At 44.6% G+C, this 18,788-nt stretch overlaps 1 protein-coding gene across 2 annotated transcripts in view; it reads right to left on the bottom strand.

The window, feature by feature from the left end:
• The window catches only part of NPAS1 (neuronal PAS domain protein 1), a 47,040-nt gene that overhangs the window by 7,471 nt on the left and 20,781 nt on the right, over positions 1-18,788 (bottom strand). For both annotated transcript variants that reach the window (XM_042438847.1, XM_042438846.1), the window contains exons 5-9: positions 13,391-13,480; positions 4,999-5,182; positions 2,026-2,138; positions 1,425-1,621; positions 631-737 (exon numbers count right to left, since the gene is read on the bottom strand). In XM_042438847.1, coding sequence (XP_042294781.1) covers positions 631-737; positions 1,425-1,621; positions 2,026-2,138; positions 4,999-5,182; positions 13,391-13,480 — 691 coding nt within the window. The remainder of the gene's footprint in view (positions 1-630; positions 738-1,424; positions 1,622-2,025; positions 2,139-4,998; positions 5,183-13,390; positions 13,481-18,788) is intronic.

The raw sequence follows: 18,788 nt of genomic DNA, 5'->3' as shown, positions 1-18,788 counted from the left end.
ATATGGTCAAGGGTAAATCTGAGTATAGACAATTACGCCCCAAACCTTGCAGAGCATCTGAACCGGTCCAACCCAGAAAGAGCTTTATCACTCGATGTTGCTGGAATGGATCCTTTGAAAGTCTGCTTTTGGACCAGGACGAGGTGGGGAGAGAAATGGGACCAGAGGATGGCTAAAGTGGTTCACAAAGATTCACCTTCTTGGCTTATCAGAGTGACCACACTTTAGAATTGCTTGGCTACACCTATCCCGCTTTTCATCTGTGAAATACTGGAGGGTATGAAATATTTGGAAGGACTTATTGACTATAAGGACTGTTTGACAATGGAACAGACTGCCTTGGAGGGTGATGGACTCTCCATCATTGGAGGCCTTTCAATAGAAGTTGAGTAACCGTCTTTCAGGAGTAGGTACTCCTGCATGGCAGGGGTTGGATGAGATGCCTTTGTGGGACCTTCCAGCTCTATGACTCTATATGTCCACATGCGTCCATAGCCCAGGGAGGGCAACAGAAACACAAAAATGCTGGTACATCTCTATCTCATCCCCGAGTAGATGGTGTGAGCCAGCCTTTTGTAAAGTGTAACTCACTATGAGGTGCTATCATCATTACTAAAAAAGTCAACATACAGTCCAGGTGGCTTTGCCGGATTCCTTCCACATCCTCGCCATGGATGAACCGGTAACAGCTTTTGCCCACCAGCTCCGAGGAACACAGGTCCATATAATCGCTGATCCTGAAATAAAATGAGGAAAGGGCAAGATTGTGGTAGAGGTTCACCTCCACCCCTGATCTCCTGATCTGACAATCCTGGAAAATCAAAATCTAAAACCTACAGAGAAGCCCCTTAGATGCATGCAGGCATCTCTCCCGATTGCATTTTCTTTTCCTGGTTTAAAGTTTCCGGTAAGAATTTTGTGCCACGGCTGCTTTTTCTTTGTTTTGCTTCATTTTTAGTTTGTTCTACTTTGGATTGCTACAGACTTTTTAGATGTAGCTAAGTGCCTCAAAAACTACAATGGAGAGAAAGCCTATCAATATTCTGAACCAAACATTAAGCCCTTGTAAATATGCAATATTAAAAAGAGAGAGAGAATGCGGTACAACTCAGGAACCTCATGCAAGAGAATTACGTGGTGGATTATGGCCCCTGTATATGTGGGGAAGAGAAGATCATTTAAAACATTTATATATTGTTTTTTGTGGGTTTTTTGGGCTATGAGGCCATGTTTATTCCTGACGTTTTGCCAGCATCTGTGGCTGGCATCTTCAGAGATATACAATGTCCTCTCTCTCTCTTTCAGTGTGTATGTGTGCGCATTTTCCAATCAAGCCATAGCGTGTTTTAGGTTGGCCTTGTGGCATCCCCTCCTCCCTGCCAATGACTCAGACAACGGATGTGACGGTCCAACCCACAACCCACCTGCTCTCACAGTACACGATCTGCAGGTCCATGTTGACCCGGAAGACAAACATGTGGCACTCAATGCGCACCTCGCTGAGGGTGGACGGAGGCAGGGTGTGGGCCAGCGCCACCAGACCCATCACGCGGCCCAGTGCCGAATGGGAGTGGGAAAAGGACGGCAGGCGAGCGCGGAGGCGCCCCGTCACATGGATCACCTGCAGAAAGCGAGAAGGCATGAGACATAGAAACAGGTGGGAGATGCTCTCTTCCAAGGCATTTCAAGCTGTGACAATGGGAGAGATTTGGGACAAGGAATATATAGCCGGCCCTCCATATCCATGGACTCTTTACCCATAGATTCAAGCATCCATCGCTTGAAAATATTCCAATAAATATAAAACTCCAAAAAGCAAACCTTGATGTTGCCATTTTTCTATACAGGGCACCATTTTACTACCTCATTGTATTTAATGGGACGTGAGCGTCCATGGATTTTGGTACCCTGATTTCTGGAATCTCCTCCCTAAACATTATTACCTCCTTAGGTAATTTTAAGTCTGAATTAAATACGACTTTGTTGAAGGAGGCATTTCCGATTACAGCCTGATATTTCCGATACCTTATAGCCAGACGTTTTGACATGAAGCCCTCTCTTGGTCAGAGTGGATTTCAGGCGGATGAAGAAGGAGCGTTCCAAGGCATTGTCTTCTGCAGCGCGGGAGTCAATGGGATCTAAGACACAAAGACAAGTTACGCGTCACACTTTATGGAAAGAAATGTCCTCCTGGACCACGGAGGACCTGTTCTGCAAGGCAGGACAACAAAGGAGCATGGGGAGATCCTGACCGGATCATCTGAGTTTTGGCTATCAGTCTTAGATTTAAAATTCTCCCAGAATGGAAAAACCCACAGAAAACTATGGAAGCCGGCTGTGAAAGCCTTCGACTTCACATTATATTATATTAATTATATTATATTATTTATATGTTGCCTTTTCTCCCGGGCCGGAGACCCAAGGCAGCTTCAGTAACAACAAATTAAAAACCCTTACAAAAAGTTTCAAACCAGTTTTAAAAACACCACTTTTTAAACTTAAAGGTTTAAAACCAGTTTGAAAACACCACATTTTCCAAAAAAATGGAAAAGGAGCATCCATCTTCACAGGTTGATGGTAAGGCAAACAACGAGAAGCAGGAAGCAAAAAGGGAGCAAAATCTTTAAAGGCACTTTAAGGGGATGATGGTGCAGATAGAGACTAAAGTATTTGCATCTGCTTTTGCTGGAAAGATCTGGAAGAGATAGGCCTATCTATGCCATTGTTTTCAAGAAGGGCATTTGAAGAGCTGTGTCGACTGGAGGTGACAACGGATGAAGATATAGAGCTAATTGACAAGTTACAAGCTAACAAGACACCAAAGCCAGATGGCATTTGCCCAAGAGTCCTTAAATAACTCAAAAGTGCTGATCTTTTAACATATAAATGCAGCATTAAAATCCCAGGGGAATGGAAGCTAAACCTGTGGAGTACAGCAGACCCTCGGTATCCGCTGAGGTTTGTTCAAGTCTCATTAAATACAAGGGAGCAGTAAAATGGTGTCCCTTGTTTGTCCGCTGATCTTGTTTATTCTTAATCAAACGCATTAACTTGTCTGTCTCAATATAGTCATACATTTTCCATAACCGCTGTTACTGAGGGGCATTCACTGAAGTTTGCAGATGGTCCAAAAATAGCTGTAGAATACAATTATAAAGGAGAGGGGACTGACACCCTACGCAAACACACACCCACGCAGCCCCATAACAACTCTATGGCTGGAATGTGGTCCTACTGAATGGCAAGGGGGCAGATGCAGGAGTGTCTGGGAAGGAGGGACCCACATCTCCATCTCAATGGGAGCATCACATTGTCTGGGCAGCTCTGTTCCCGATTCACACTGAGACGCTCTGCTCAAGTGTTGCCAGAGATATATAACAGAGAGCCAATCCATCCCAGAGCAAGGGAGGAATGGAAAACGGTTTTGATATAACTAGTTATTGAATTGCCAAGGGATCTCGTAGCACCTTTGAGCGAAAGAAGTGATAGCATGCTCTATATACTCGCGTATAAGCCTGGAAATTTACTGGATATAGTCGTGTATAAGTCTATCCATCATGGCAACCCTTTTAATATGCTACCATATTTAATGGGACTTGAGCATCCAGGAATTTCGGTATTTATTGGGGGTCCTAGAACCAAACCCCGGCAGATACCAAGGGCCCACTGTACAAGGAAAAATGAAGAAGAGAAAAGTAGCTACTGGGACACTGGACAGACGTGCTCCAAGCTATATTTTGTTGTCGCCTTTCACAGGTTCCTGTCTTTCCTTTCTTCTCTTCTGGCAGTCCTGCTTTGGTTCCTCCCTTGCTTAGCCACTCTAAATAGATCTTCCATGTCCAGAAGCAGCATATCTCTGATTACTTGGATGCTCCAGATGTTCCAAACCAGAGGACCGCTTCCCTTCTATTCTGACTGTAGGTTTCCCAGAGGGACGGTGCCAGCTTGTGTTGAGAAAAGGATGCTGGAACTAGGTGCCCTGACCCTGGTTGAGGTCCAGCTGGATTCCTCCCCGCTTCTCTGTGTGTTTTTTCCGAGAAGACACTCAGGGCACAATGCTTATCTTGTATTCTCTTTTACTATCCAAGGTTTGGTATAAATCTTTCACAAGTTCCCCAGATAAAAGCCATGGAGGCTGATATCAAATGAGCGGAGGGGGAGAGCGCAGATTCTCTTTCATTCCCTGACTTTTTGCTTGTCCAGGCGGAAGGAGGAGGAAGAAGAGGTAGAAATGAAACCCCAAAGGCAGCGGCTGACACCAGTGTTGGGTCAACCTCAGGAACAGCAACAGATGGAGACTTAGAAGTTTGGTCCTTTGCGGCACCTGGGACACTAAAGTACATCCCAGGAATGCAGATAGGGACTTACTCATTGAGTAAGGAAGGATCAAGGCCATGCAGAAGCTGGAGTCAGTATTTGGGATGTTCCCCTGCACCCATGCAAAACATATTGTCCCCAAATCACCCAAACAATGGGTGCATCTACACCAGTGGTCCCCAAACCATGCCCTTTAAGAGATTTTGGACTCCAGCTTCCAGAAGCCTCAGCCATGTTGGTCAACAGTCTGGGATTCTTGGAGCTGAAGTCCAAAATCCCTTAAAGAGCACAGTTTGGGGACCACTCTGCTCTACACTGTAGAAATAATGTAGTTTACACCACTTAAACTGCCATGGTTCCATCCTACAGATTCCTTGGATTTGTAGCTTGGTGAGGCACCAGCCCTCTTTGTCAGAGAAGGCTAAAGACCATATAAAACTACAAATCCCAGGATTCCATAGGATGGAGCTATAGCACTACTACAGCTAAAGCCCCAACAGTAAGGAATTCTGGGAGCTGAAGTTCCAAATGGAGGACCAAAGTTTGGGAACCACTGATCTAAGGGATTGAATGCAGTGAACAGGTTTACGAAATTGGAGCTTGTTGTGACAAAGTCATTTCTGTAGGGATCTGAACTCAGCATTTAAGAGATGCCCAGCTGAGTTTGCTCAAGGGTCATACCAGATTCGGAGGCCTCAGACAGCCCAGAAGAAGCAGTGGCGGCAATGGCACCTGCCACATGGGATGTTTTGTGGCGATTTGGGCGCGAAGGGTCAGAGGGCGTCTTCAGACCCAGCTGCTCAGCGACTTCCAGGTGGTCCCCAGGATGGACATAATCGAAGATGCTGCTTCCAGTCAGTTCTACCTGGGAGATCAAGAACACAAAGGTGCATCAAATGGAGAAGTGTGTCCCAGTGTTTAGGTCAAGCTATGGAGAAGAGACAACATGAGACCATTGTCCCCTCAAACAAAAATTCTCCCCCATGAAACTATTCTTCAGTCCCCAAATTTCTAGCATTGCAATCTATACAGACTGAGTCTCTCTTATCTGATATGCTTGAGGCCAGAAGTATTTTGGATCTCAGATTTTCTCCCTAATTTTGGAATATTTGCTTATATATAATGAGAGCTCTTGGAGAAAGGAACCGAGTCTAAACATGAACTTCATTTATGTTTCATATACACTTTACACATGTAGCCAGAAAGTACTTTTATACAGCATTTTAAATCATTTTGTGCATGAAACAAAGTTTGTGTACACTGAACCATCCGGAAACAAAGGCATCGCTGTCTCAGTCACCCAGGTGGACCTATTTGGATTTCTGAATAGTCTGGATTTTGGAAGGGAGACTCAACCTGTATATATTTATTGAAGTGATTAGCAAATAGAACCACAAATATATGAAATGAGTAAAACGTTTCCGTTTCCACCTTATTCTATTGCTCAAAATGAATCCGAATGATATCTTGGAGCAGAGATCCAAGACTAAACACAAAATCCATTTATGTTTCATTTGCACCTTATACACGGAGCCTGGAGGTGATTTCATACATAACATTTTTAATAACTGTGTGCATGAAACAAGGTACACTGAACCAACAGAAAGTAAAGGTGTCACTATCTCGGCCACCTCTGTTTACAAGGTTGGATTTTGGAATATTATGGATTTTGGAATTAAGGATAAAGGAGACTCAAACTCTGATTTAAAAAAAGAATTCAGACCTAAATATAAACACTGGGAGTTTCTGTGGCTCTGCTGGGATTCGAACCCTGGTCTCCAAAGTCACAATCCAATGCTCAAACCACTACTCTATGCTGGCTCTCAGTTGCAAAACTGCTGCATTGTATTCCCCACAGACATAAATCCATTTATGTAGATGTAAGCCCTATACTCAATTCCAGCCAAGATTTTCAAATTTAAATCAAACCATCCCCCATTTTTGTTTTTTGAGTATTTTTGGCAGCTTGACTACTTCTTGGATGGTTCCCAGGGGTAGAAAACTTGTCTCTAGGCCCACTCTCTTGCCTCCTCCATTGCAACTGGATCCTCTTGTCGCTTCATAGCAAAACAAAAGCTTTATTTAGGCAAGCAGTTTTCTGTATGAGAGATGGAGGAGCAGAGTGCAACTCAGGATGGAGCATTAGCTGAAAAACCCTGCTTCCTGAGAAGGTCAGCTCTCATTTAATAACAACAAAAGGCAAGTTGCTAGTCCTCATGGCTACTAGGATAGGTTTGAAACAAAGGCAGGCCACATTTGGCAAAACTTTGAAGTGTGGCCAAAGAAGGGGGTGGACTTTGAAGTCCCATCCTCTTTCTGTTTGACTGAGAATTACATGAAGAAGTAGTGACCTGAAGGTATGATTTGCACAATTCAAGATATTACGGGAGCTATCCAAGGTGCTAAAAAAAAAGGGGGGGGGATCAGCTGTATTGCTAGACAATATTTTGCAAGTAAGCATCAGAATGCAGATGTTGTGGTTGTTGGGTGCCTTCAAGTCTTCTCTGACTCAAGGCGACCCTATTATGGGGGTTGCTTGCAAAGATTTGTTCAGAGGAGGCTTGCCATTTCCTTGCCCTGAGGCTGAGAGCATGCAACTTGGCAAAGGTCATGCAGTCCCTGTTTTTAAAAAGCGTTTTACCTTTGCTGGAGGTAGAAACCTCAAGGAGTAAAGTCCCAATCCCTTGGCTTCCCCTTTCAGACGCCCCTGTTGCAGCTAAAATGTGGTATCTTCACATCCATATGCTGTCTGGGAAATGTGTTCAAGAGCCTGGGGCAACCACTGAGATGGCCCTGCCTCCCATATTCCCACCAGATGTACCATGGGGATGATGGGTCAGAAAGAAGGGCTCCCCAGCATGATGAAAACCTGGCATAAATTCACTGCACCCCTGACATGGAAGCCACCAACTGGGCCAGCATAGCACATGAACTATTCCTTCTTTGGTGGAACTGGCACCGGTATGCTTTGGGTATCTGAGTGACGAAATACCTGAGCATCAACCAATGACCTGTGCAATGGTGGAAGAGGCATTTTGCTGTTCTTCTAATGCTTCTGTCCCCTGTGGCTGCTAATATACAACCCAGCCTTCCTTAGCTGGCATAGCCCTTCCTTTCTGGTGGCATTGGGAAGCGTAGTGACCTCCATAACACTCTGCCCGTCTCTGGACCGAAGGCACCTCATTGGCATGCAGAGGCCTGGGGGAGCTGCATCCGCAGATTTGAATACTAAAGGTCAGCGCTTCAGGTTAACGTTCCTCACATCATAATGAAGGGGAGGAGGTGGGGAGATCAATAAATAATAACGCGGAGGTATTGGCTTCCCCTGGCAGGAGGACAGTCAGGTGCGTTTAAAGGAGCACGTCTTCAGGAAAGAGACGCCGCTGGCGATGTGCAGTTTGGCAGAAAGAATAAAGGGAAGTGAGTAAAGATGGAAAGAAAGGAAGGAAGGAAGCAAGCAAGCAAGCAATACAAAGGTCACAATCCGAAGCAGCGGCAGAATTGGGCAGGCCAAATTTGCTGGCTCCAAGTAGCCTACTTCTTTCCTTCATGATCATGTTTTTACTTCCTGCCCCCATGGCTGATTTTGGTGGTGTTACACAAGTGTAGTGAACCAATGGGAATCCAGCCACTGAGAGTGTGAGGTAGAGGATTTGTTTTTTCCTCCTACAGGATCAAATGTTTTTGAAGACCAAACAAGTCCCATTAGGGCTTCACTTCTGTAGGAGGTTCTGGGTTCACTGCCCCATGGACACAAAGTCACCAGCCTCCTCTGACTCTGGGAGCCGGAGCCTTCAGACTGACCTCTCCAAGCAATGCTCCAGCTTTACTTTGAAATGTTGTCTTCATCAGCTTTCCTAGTTCATGTCTTCAGCAGTAACAAAACAACCACAGGCCCAACTATCAAATGTGGCAGCAAACACCAGCAAATGGAAGGAAACATCCTCCAGGTATTTGCAAAAGCTTTTCTGGCCTGGGCTACCAGGGGCTGACTGGCATCCAAAAACAAACATCAGGATTAGATAGCCTCCCTTGGGCCATGCTCCCCCTGGCAGTCCCAGCACCATGAATCCTACTGTTTGTTCAAAACAGAGTTGCTCTGGTTGTTGTTATAAGCTCTCATGTTGGCTGTGACTTGTAGTGACCCTCTATTAGGGTTTTCTTGGCAGGTTTTATTCAGAGGTTTGCCATTGCCTTCATTTGAAGTTGAGTGTGTGTGCTTTGCTTAAAGTCACCCAGAGGGTTTCAATGGGTGAGCGAGGGTCTAAACCCTTTTCTTCCAGTCATACAATGAAGCCACTGCCCAAGCCAGCTCTCCCTAAACACAGAAGACCCACTGAGGTTTACCTATGTGCTGACTTTGTTATTATGGTTTTTTGTGTGTTTTTCGGGCTATGTAACCATGTTCTAGAAGGGTTTATTCCTGACATTTTGCCAGCATCTGTGGCTGGCATCTTCAGAGAATGCCATCTTTCTAGAACCCTCCTCCAGCACACTGTAAATGGGTTGGATCCTCTTTCTGTCAGCTTTCTTCACTGTTCACCTTTCACATCCGTAGATCAAAATGGGAAATTCTATGGCATGGATGAGCCTGACATTTTATTTACTTCTTGTTGTGTACCTTCAAGTCATTTCTGACTTATGGCAACCCTACTGTGGTGTTTTCTTGGCAGAATTTGCTCTCCGGGGCTGAAAGAGCGTGTCTTGCTCAAAGTCACCCAGTGGGTTTCCACGGCTGAGCGGAGATCCGAACCCCGCTCTCCCAGTGTCCTAATCCAACATTTAAACCACTGCACCACACCGGCTTTGTATATCTTAATCTGGAATACCGTGCAACAATCGATTCAGTGCATCTACTCTAGCAGAGAATAACCAATAAAATGCAAGTCGAAAAAACGGTTGCATTTTAACAGAAATATTAATCTTGCCTGAGAAAAGGAAAAGGGAGGGAAAAGAAGAGATGGGGGGAAGAAAAACAGGAAGGGGAAAAAAGAAGAATGAAATCGAGGCTGGTGGAGGAGGGAGATGAAGGCCAGGAGTCTCCAGAGTGTCCAAGAAAGAGTTGAAAGAGGAGAGTCAATCAGTCAGAAGCATTCAGGGACACACACAACACACGACAACCCAGCTGTTTCCCAGACCTGAGAAGAAGGGCTTTGCTCACCAGCCTTGCTGCAAACTGATGGCAGGATGTGAGAGTCACCTTCCTCCCAGAGACACACATAGACACACACAGACACACAACCTGCACACTTCCCCCCCCAACGCACAATGCCGGTCCCCTCTGCCTTCTTCTCCAATGGCCCGCGGCAAGGTCTTCCCCATCACGATTTAATGCTGTATCAAAGGCTGCCTTCTCCTTGCCTGAGGTTTGCTCCGGGTTTGGAATCTTCTTTGCCAGAGAAAAGGTTGAAAGTGCCCCGGTTTGTAAATGGGGGCCTTGGGGAGCAGAAATCCACTTGAAAAGGAGAAGAGCCTCCCCCCAAAAAACATTCCCAATTCCTTCTCGCCTTCCCATCCCATCTCAACCACACACAGCCAAACTGGCGACAACGGAGAACAAAACAGAGAGAGAGAGAAACAACCATAGGAAGAAGGCGGTGGTTGTGGTGAGAGTGATGACGCAGCCCAGAACCCATCTATTTGTGTGCAGGATTTAAAAATCACAAAGGAAAGGAATAAGTTTGTGATTGTAATGTATAATAATAATAAAAAAGCCCAGCAACTCTAAATGCTAAGTCATTTGGGTATGGATTTTGGCTGACAGCAAAGTGCAGAGCCAGCCTCTTATTTGCAAACTTCAGTAACAATTCCCAAACCCACAGACTCCAAAATATTTAATTATTTTTTCCTGATTGATTTTCAAGCCCCAAAGAACCTCCTCCAAATTTAGCAATTCTCTTGTCTTAAGCTCTACAATCTCCCTCCGTGGCCAATAATGGCCCTAAGGCAAAGAAGTAGTGATGCAATTTCACTTCCGGTGGCAAAAGTCAGAAGCTGTCCTTCCAACAGTTGCCCACCTCTGGCTTGCAAGGCCCACTCCTTTGAGATATTCCAGATTAAGATATCACAAATAATCACAAAAAGTATAATCACAAAAAGTCAACATGGGTTTCAGAGAAACAAGTCATGCCAGACAAACCTAATCTCTTTCTTTGATAAAATTACCAGCTTGGTAGATGAAGGGAATGCTGTGGATATAGTATATCTTGATTTCAGTAAGGCCTTTGACAAGGTTTCCCATGACATACTTGCAAACAAGCTGGTAAAATGTGGGCTAGACAAAGGAACTGTTACATGGATCTGTAATTGGTTGACCGGCCGAAGCCAAAGGGTGGTCAGCCATGGCTCCTTTTCATCCTGGAGAGAAGTGACCAGTGGGGTCCCACAGGGCTCTGTCCTGGGCCCAGTGCTATTCAACATCTTTATCAATGACCTGGATGACAGAATTGGGAGCATACTTATCAAATTTGCAGATGACACCAAATTAGGGGGAATAGCTAATACCCCAGAGGACAGGATCAAGATTCAAAATGACCTGAATAGACTAGAAAGCTGGGCCAAAGCTAACAAAATGAAATTCAACACAGAGAAATGTAAGGTATTGCACTTAGGGCGGAAAAATAAAATGCACAGATATAGGATGGGTGACACCTGGCTGAATGAAACTACGTGTGAAAGGGATCTAGGAGTCCAAGTAGACCACAAGTTGAACATGAGTGAACAGTGTGATGCGGCAGCTAAAAAGGCCAATGCTATTTTAGGCTGCATCAATAGAAGTATAGTGTCTAGATCAAGAGAAGTAATAGTGCCACTGTATTCTGCTCTGGTCAGGCCCCACCTAGAATATTGTGTCCAGTTCTGGGCACCACAATTCAGAAAGGACATTGAGAAACTGGAGCGTGTCCAAAGGAGGGTGACAAAAATGGTGAAGGGTCTGGAAACCATGCCCTATGAGGAACGACTTAGGGAGCTGGGGATGTTTAGCCTGGAGAAAAGAAGGTTACGAGGTGATATGATAGCCCTGTTTAAATATTTGAAAGGATGTCATATTGAGGAGGGAGCAAGCTTGTTTTCTGCTGCTCCAGAGAACAGGACCCGGAACAATGGATGCAAGCTACAGGAAAAGAGATTCCACCTGAACATTAGGAGGAACTTCCTGACAGTAAGGGCTGTTCGACAGTGGAATGCACTCCCTCGGAGGGTGATAGAGTCTCCTTCCTTGGAGGTCTTTAAACAGAGGCTGGATGGCCATCTGTCAGGGATGCTTTGATTTGGATTTCCTGCATGGCAGAGGGTTGGACTGGATGGCCCTAGTGGTCTCTTCCAACTCTATGATTCTATGATTCTATGATTCTATATACAAAATGCAGGAGCTTCATCACTTTGATGCAATGTGGCTTTATTGATGAATAAAGCTGTGCAACCCAATGAGCATGTGCTCATTTTGAGACATGTGCAACTCTGCCCTTTAATTCCATGGCTCAATGCTATGCAGTTTTGGAAAATCTAGCTTGTTGTGGCACCAGAGCTCTCTAGATAGAGAAGGCTAAAAGTCTTACAAAACTACAGTTCCCAGAATTCCATAGCATTGCACCATGGCAGCTAAAGTGATATCAACCATGATTGTTTCTGCAGTGTGGATGCAGCCATTATCTCTGGGTTGCAAGTTGCTCCTGGTTTTCCTGAAAGCAGAAGTGGGAGACAGGAGATGGAAATCAAGCTCCAAAGATGCGTTTCTTATTTCAGCCACCTCTCTCCTCACTACAATCAGTCAATCCCAGCTTGGAAGAGAGACCGATCATCAATTATCAGACAAAGCATGTTAAAGCCCTTGGTCTGTAGTGGAGATAATTACTACGATTAATTATTCATGCGTGGGAGATGGAAACCAGCAGGCCAAAACAACCCAAGACTGGCATTCGTCTCCATTCATTGGCAGGTGAGAAGCAGAGAGGTCGAACACAAGAAATGCTCTGTTAGGAGGCAAAGATACAGCTAGGGACAGATTCAGGTTTTGCTGGAAAGGTCCTTTTAACCAATACATCTAAGTCAAAGGAAGAAGCCTGTGGAGCTCTTAAGCTAACACCCCGAGTTGTAACACTGGTCTGTCACTCTTTCCAAAGAGAGAAAGCAAAAGAGAGACCTGCCAGATTATACCTCTTACATAAAAGCGGGATCGAGCTCTTTGCTAGCCCTCAACATAATACTTTTCAGAAGAGCCCCAATCTCTTCCAATTCCCATTTCTGAGTACTTTGCCAAGGAAATATAGCAATACAGTCGTCCCTCTGCATTTGCAGTTTTGACTTCTTCGGATTTGATTATTCACAGATTTGATTAATATGCTCTTTCTTGGAATCTCTAGGTTCTCCGGCGCAACTCTGTGGTCAACCTCCAGCAAAAGTTGTCCTGGAGGACCTAGAGATTCCTAGAGAGGATACTTCTCTAGGCATTTCTAGGTCTCCCAGCACAATTCTATAGACAACTTCCATTAGCTGCTGACTGCAGAGTTGCTCTGGAGGACCTAGAGATTCCTACAAAGGTGATCTCTCAGGTTAAAAAAATACTGTTTGCAGTTTTTCGGTTGGCCAATAAAGGTATCACTGATGGATTTTTGTTTTCATTACTGTACGATGTAAGCCAAGACTTGGCTCTTTTCTCCCAATGTTGCTGAGAAAAACTGGTTCACTGGTCACCATGTAAACAGGTCCAAGGTACAGGATCCCAGTATATGGGACCAGCAAAGTTTTCTGGGCATGATGGCAACAGGGTTGAAGTCTCCTAGCCACATATGGCCCAATGCTGGGCCAGCCACAGCTGTTCCTGGCTGGCCACATCGCTTGTCTTATGGCATCCAGCTGCAGGTCCTAAAGTATTTTTGTCTGAATTGCAGGTCTTCTGCTATGGAAACACTGCAGACAATCATCTTGGCTATTCTCAGCACACAGCCTGGCTGGCTGCATTACTCATGCGCTGTACATCTGGCCCTATAGAGTGGGTTGTGTGTGTGTGTTTTTATTTCCAGTCTGCGCATGCATTATTCAGGTTTTAGTACCCAGCTCACACAGCTCCTACCTGCGAGAGCCCGAGGTAAATAGACACCGTCTCAGAGATGTAAAGGAATTTTCCCTCTTGGTTCAGCACAAACACAAACCCATCCAGGGACTGTGGAGAGAAAGAAAAGAAACAAGGAGGAGATATATATATTTCAAACAATGCAGGTCACTTCTTTTGTCAAGAAGAGTGGGGATGGAAGCTAGGTGTTGCAGGGAGATTGCCAAAATCCTATTTCAAAATGGTGGGTTATTCTCTCCTAAGGACTAGAAATCCTATCCCAAATCAAACTCTTGGAGATCCACTTTTTCATGTTGGGTTGGTTGCCTCAGAACTGATCCCAAAGAACCAAGATATAGACCAACATTTTAAAAACAGCAGAGTGGAGCAAGTTTTAAACTGATTAATTAGTACATTGATTAACCATAGAATAAACCTAGTGCTCTGATTAATTAACTAGCAGGATAAACACCTCTTTTACGCTTTAGATTCCTTTTACTACTCCTTCATCCTACTTTTGCCCTGTGTTCATTCTCTTCCATTCCTTTCATTCCTTTACCCTTTTCTTGTTCTCACATCTCTCCTTTCATTCTCCATTAACTCCTTCCTAATACACTCGGCCCTCCTTATCCACGGATTTTTTTATCCACAGATTCCAGCATCCACAGCTTGAAAATATTCCAAAAATTAAGAATTACAAATAGCAAACCTTGATTTTCCATTTTTTAAAAGGGACACCATTTTGTTGTGCCATTATATTTAATGGGACTTGAGAATCTGTGCATTTTGTTATCCATGGCAGGTCCTGGAACCAAGCCTCAGCGGATAACAAGGTCTCACAATACTTTATCCTTTTCCCTTTCTCTTCCTACATCTCTTTCTTCTTCTCCTTCTCCACTCTTCACTTTCACCATCACTTACTCCAACCTTTTCCTACATACTCCTGCCTTCTTCTACAGAGGATAGTAATTTCAAGAGGCGGCAGCAGTGAGACAGTGGGGGAGAGAAGAGCCATAGCCAGCTGCCCCATTTCCAGAAACTGTTCTAGGAAGCAGGAAACCATTCCCTGGAGAGACCTGGGACGGAAGCCCTGGTCAGACAGTCCTTTGAGGCTTACCATGGCAAATGTTAACCAGTGCCAAGAAATGCCTGTTTTTAGGTTGCCGGCCAGCACTCTTCAGCTGGAGATCATGCACTCTTTTTCTTCCTTCCTAGGACAACTTTTGAGAAATCAAGTGCAGATAGGTAGGCAGGAAGAGAAGGATGGTTGCAAGGTATCATGCAGTCTAGAAGTGGGTCTAGGGAGGAAGCAGATTTTCTGCCCTCAGTATCCCCCATGAGTGACAGGATTGCTAAAATACGTTTGTTTAAAGAAAGGAAAAATGCCAAGAAAACTAGTTGCAATTAGAAGGAGTTGGGCTACAGCAAAACCAGCAATTATGATTAGTTCCATACAGGAAGGAAGGAAGGAAGGAAGGGTCAGTGAATATAGAATGACCGAATCAAGGGGCCACAGGGGCCCTTATCCCTCCTTCTCCCATGCAGAAATATACCATATATATGCGATTATAAGTCAACCTCATGTATAAATTGAAAGCAGGTTTTGGTACCAAAATTATGGATTTTGATATGACCCATGGATAAGTCAAGGGTAAAACTCAGGGGTATGTAACAAAGGATCTAAAGGATGACGCAAAGGAAAATGATGCCAAAGAACTTAAGAAATTCCAGCAGCCACAGTTTGTTTGTGTTCACACTGAAGGCTGGATGGATGAGAGAAGTAGTGGTGGATCAGTGCTTCCAGGACACATTACACTCTTGCTTTCCATCAGGAGATAGAGAGTTCCTTTATTAAAATAAGGAGTTAAAGTACAGCACTTATACTGAACCGTGGATAAGTCGACTCTGTTTTTTGGTCCATTTTTGGACTAGAATTTCTAGACTTATACATGAGTATATACAGTACAATATACAATAGACTGCTTTAAAAAGCATTTGTTCTGAGGTTGAAAAATGGGTTTCCCAAAAGTCAGGAAATCCCTTTGGGAAGAAAAACGGATGAGCCGGATTCTTCTGCAGTCTTTTCCCATTCAAATGTCCCAAAGTGTTGCAGATAAATTATTGTGCATTGGGGGTGAGGGTGGGGAATATATATATATATATTTTTTGGGGGGGGGGAGGTTTCAAAATCCTGTTTTCAAAGCATTACTCTCACCTCCTCCTTGCTTTGGGGAGCAAGAAACAGGGTCAGGCCCTGAAAACCGGGGACCCCAGCTGGTGATCCTGCTCCCTCCCAAACAAACAAAGTATCTTGTGTCTACAAAAATTTTGGACATGTCCCTAGCCCCATCCCTCCCGATGGAGAAGGGAATCCCCGAAAGCTTCTCTTTCTCTCTCCCCCATTGCTAAAGACCTGCCCTAACAATGCCCCTTTATCCTGCCAGAATATATTTGCACAATTACGACATTCCCTCCTAAAGGGGGAGAAGGGGAGAGAAACAGCAAGAGATGAATGGAAGCGACAGTCACTTTAACGTTCAAGCGCGTTAATTACGGCTGACAGATAAAATTGCTTTAAAAAAATAAGAAATAAAATAAAATCATCAAGCGTTTTCGATGAGACACTCGGAGGTCACTGCCGAGGCAATTAAACAGTTGACACTCCATGATGGGGACGTCTCTGTAGGGATAAAGAGACGAGGAGGAAGAAAGGTCCGCTTTGATTTACTTGGTTGGGATGAGCAAGTGACCCATCCATAATGCTTAGGACAGGTAGTAAAAGTAGAGGAATTCTAACAGGAGCAAGTCTAGATCTCGTCATTTCATAACAACAACAACAACAAACGCACACACACTGCCTCCATCCTTTATGGCACAGAGAAAGAAATAATTTTTCCTGCTGCTTTTTCTAATTTGTTGTTGTTCTTGGCTATTAAGTTAGCTTTTGCTTACAAGAGACTTGCTCAGGTCTTGCAAAGCCAAGACTGTGGTCCAAGATGCACTGTAGAAATAATCCAGTTTGAAAACCGCTTTAACTGCCCTGGCTCAGTCCTGGGAACTGCAGTTTTGTGAGACATTTAGCCTTCTATGGCAGAGAGCTCTGGTGCCACAACAAACTACAGTTCTCACAATTCCCTAGCATTGAGCCAGGGCAGTTAAAGTGATCTCAAACTAGATTATCTCCACAGTGTGTTATGGAATCAATCCATCTATAAAGTGGTCTTCCACTTTTCCCATTGCCTTCAACTTTATCAAGCGTTATCAGCCTTTTCCAGTGTCATGTCATCTCATGACATGTCCAAAGCATGACAGCCTCTATTGAGTCGGATTGGTTTCTAGCGAGAAGTCAGGCTTGATTTGTTCTCAGATTTGTCTTTTTGGCAATCTAGGGTGTTTTTACTAATCTCCTCCAGCACATTTCAAACCCATATTTTTTTTACTCTGGCAACCATATCTCCACCCCACCAAGAAAAGGATAAGACAGGAAAAATCATTGGCCCTGTAGGTTTCCAAACAGAGTCCTGCAAACTTCTTCTCCTGTGCTCAAAAGGGTTGGTGGAGTTTTCTTTGTACATGGAGGGGTAGGCCATGGAGCAATTTTCTGCCAACCATCTGTTGAATCCAGGTTCTCCCCCCCCCTCCAATAACATTGCCCCCACATCAAGCAAGCTGCCAAATTTGATTGCTTCCAAATAAAGCTGAATTAGCCCCATGGCAGCCGACAAGGAGCTGATGAAGACCCCCGGCCATACAGAGGCGGACAAGTGGAGGAATATATTTTGGAAAGGAAACGATCACACCTGGCCAAGGTGCCAAACGATATTAATGCCTCGCTTCACCGCTGTGCAGGGCTGCCGTGCCCAAGCCTCTAACTCAATTGATCCAGCCGCTGGCATCTGCACAGCTGCTCCTCCGGCCGTGGGTAAAATTAGGTTCACTTTGAGCTGCTGGGACCAGAGAAGGAGGCCGTCACTAGTGCTCTGCAAAGCGATGTCCTGGGCAAAGCAAAGAAGAGTAAGTCTTCATGCCATTTGTCATGGCAGGGGTGAGGAGAGGTGTGTAGTGGTCAGAGGAATCTGGCGGACATATCCTCCAATATGTCATAGATGAAAAGCAAGATGTATAACCAAGCAACATTCAAGTGTTAGAATTCAAAGGTATAGCCATGTTAGTCTGTAGAATCAGTATGTAGAGAGATCTTGAAGCACCTTTGAGACTAACTGAAAGAAAGAAGTTGGCAGCATGAGCTATCCTAGACAAAACTCTCCTTCTCCAAATGTATCTGAGGAAGTAGACTTAAGTCTACGAAACCTCCTGCTGCCAGCTTTTTCATTTAGTCTCAAAGGTGCTAAAAGATCTCTCTGCATATTGATTTTACAGACTAACACGGTTATATCTTTGAATTCTACCATTACGGAAAACACCAAATTTAGCCGAACTGAGTGGAAACCCATCAACCTCTTTATTTTTTGGCAAAGAAAAAGAAGGAAATAGAACATATTGGTAGAGGGGATTTGGAGTCCAAATGAACTCTCAGATCAGGTCCCCAGAAGCTTTTGCAAACCCAGAGAAGCGTTCTTCTTATCGACTCACCCTCCTCTGCCTTCCTGGCCCCGGGAGTCCTCCATCGATGCCAATCATCCCGTCAAAAGCAGGGCAGAGATGGCAGACTCCCGGATGGAGGCAGACCCTGGGTCAGCAGCTGTCTCTGGTTCTTCTGCCCAAGACAAAACCATGGCATTTTAAAAGCAGGATGGTCAGATGAACTGCAAAGGAAGGGCGGGAGGAATAGAGGGATCGCTGATGGACCATAGCAAAGGGGCAACCTTGGGTGGGAGGCCCAGAATCCCCAGGGAGAAGCTGCAAACCAGAGAACTGCTCTTCCAAATCTCACTGTCCATTTTTGACAGCGGAGAGTTGCAAACAAAAGAGGAAGAAGCTGGAGTGATACATTCGGTTCCTGGCACAGGAGAAGAACATGAGAATCCCTCTTGCAAGTGATGCACAATGCCGTCAATAGAAGGAAACTGCAGAGCTTAGAAAACTGGCCCTTCTTGAATGGTGATAACAACAACCCTGGCTTAGCCACAGTTGTTATCGTAAAATATATACTGTCTATACTCATGCATAAGTCTAGAAATTCTAGTCTAAAAATTGACCCCAAAAAACAGAGTCAACTTATTAAGTGCTGTACTTTAACTCTTACTTTAATAAAGGAACTACCGTATCTCCTTTATTAGTACATTCACGAAAGGCAAGAGTGTACTCTGTCCTGGAAGCACTGATCCACCTCTACTCTCTCATTCATCCAGCCTAGTGTGAACACAAACAATTGCGCCTGCAGGAATTTTTAAAGTTCTTTGGTACAGTTTTTCCTTTGCTTTATCCTTTAGATCCTTTGTTACATGCCCCTGAGTTT

This window comes from Sceloporus undulatus, chromosome 9, assembly GCF_019175285.1.
Source record: "Sceloporus undulatus isolate JIND9_A2432 ecotype Alabama chromosome 9, SceUnd_v1.1, whole genome shotgun sequence".
Taxonomy (NCBI): Eukaryota; Metazoa; Chordata; class Lepidosauria; order Squamata; family Phrynosomatidae; genus Sceloporus; species Sceloporus undulatus.
This window is presented reverse-complemented; position numbering and strand designations above follow the sequence as displayed.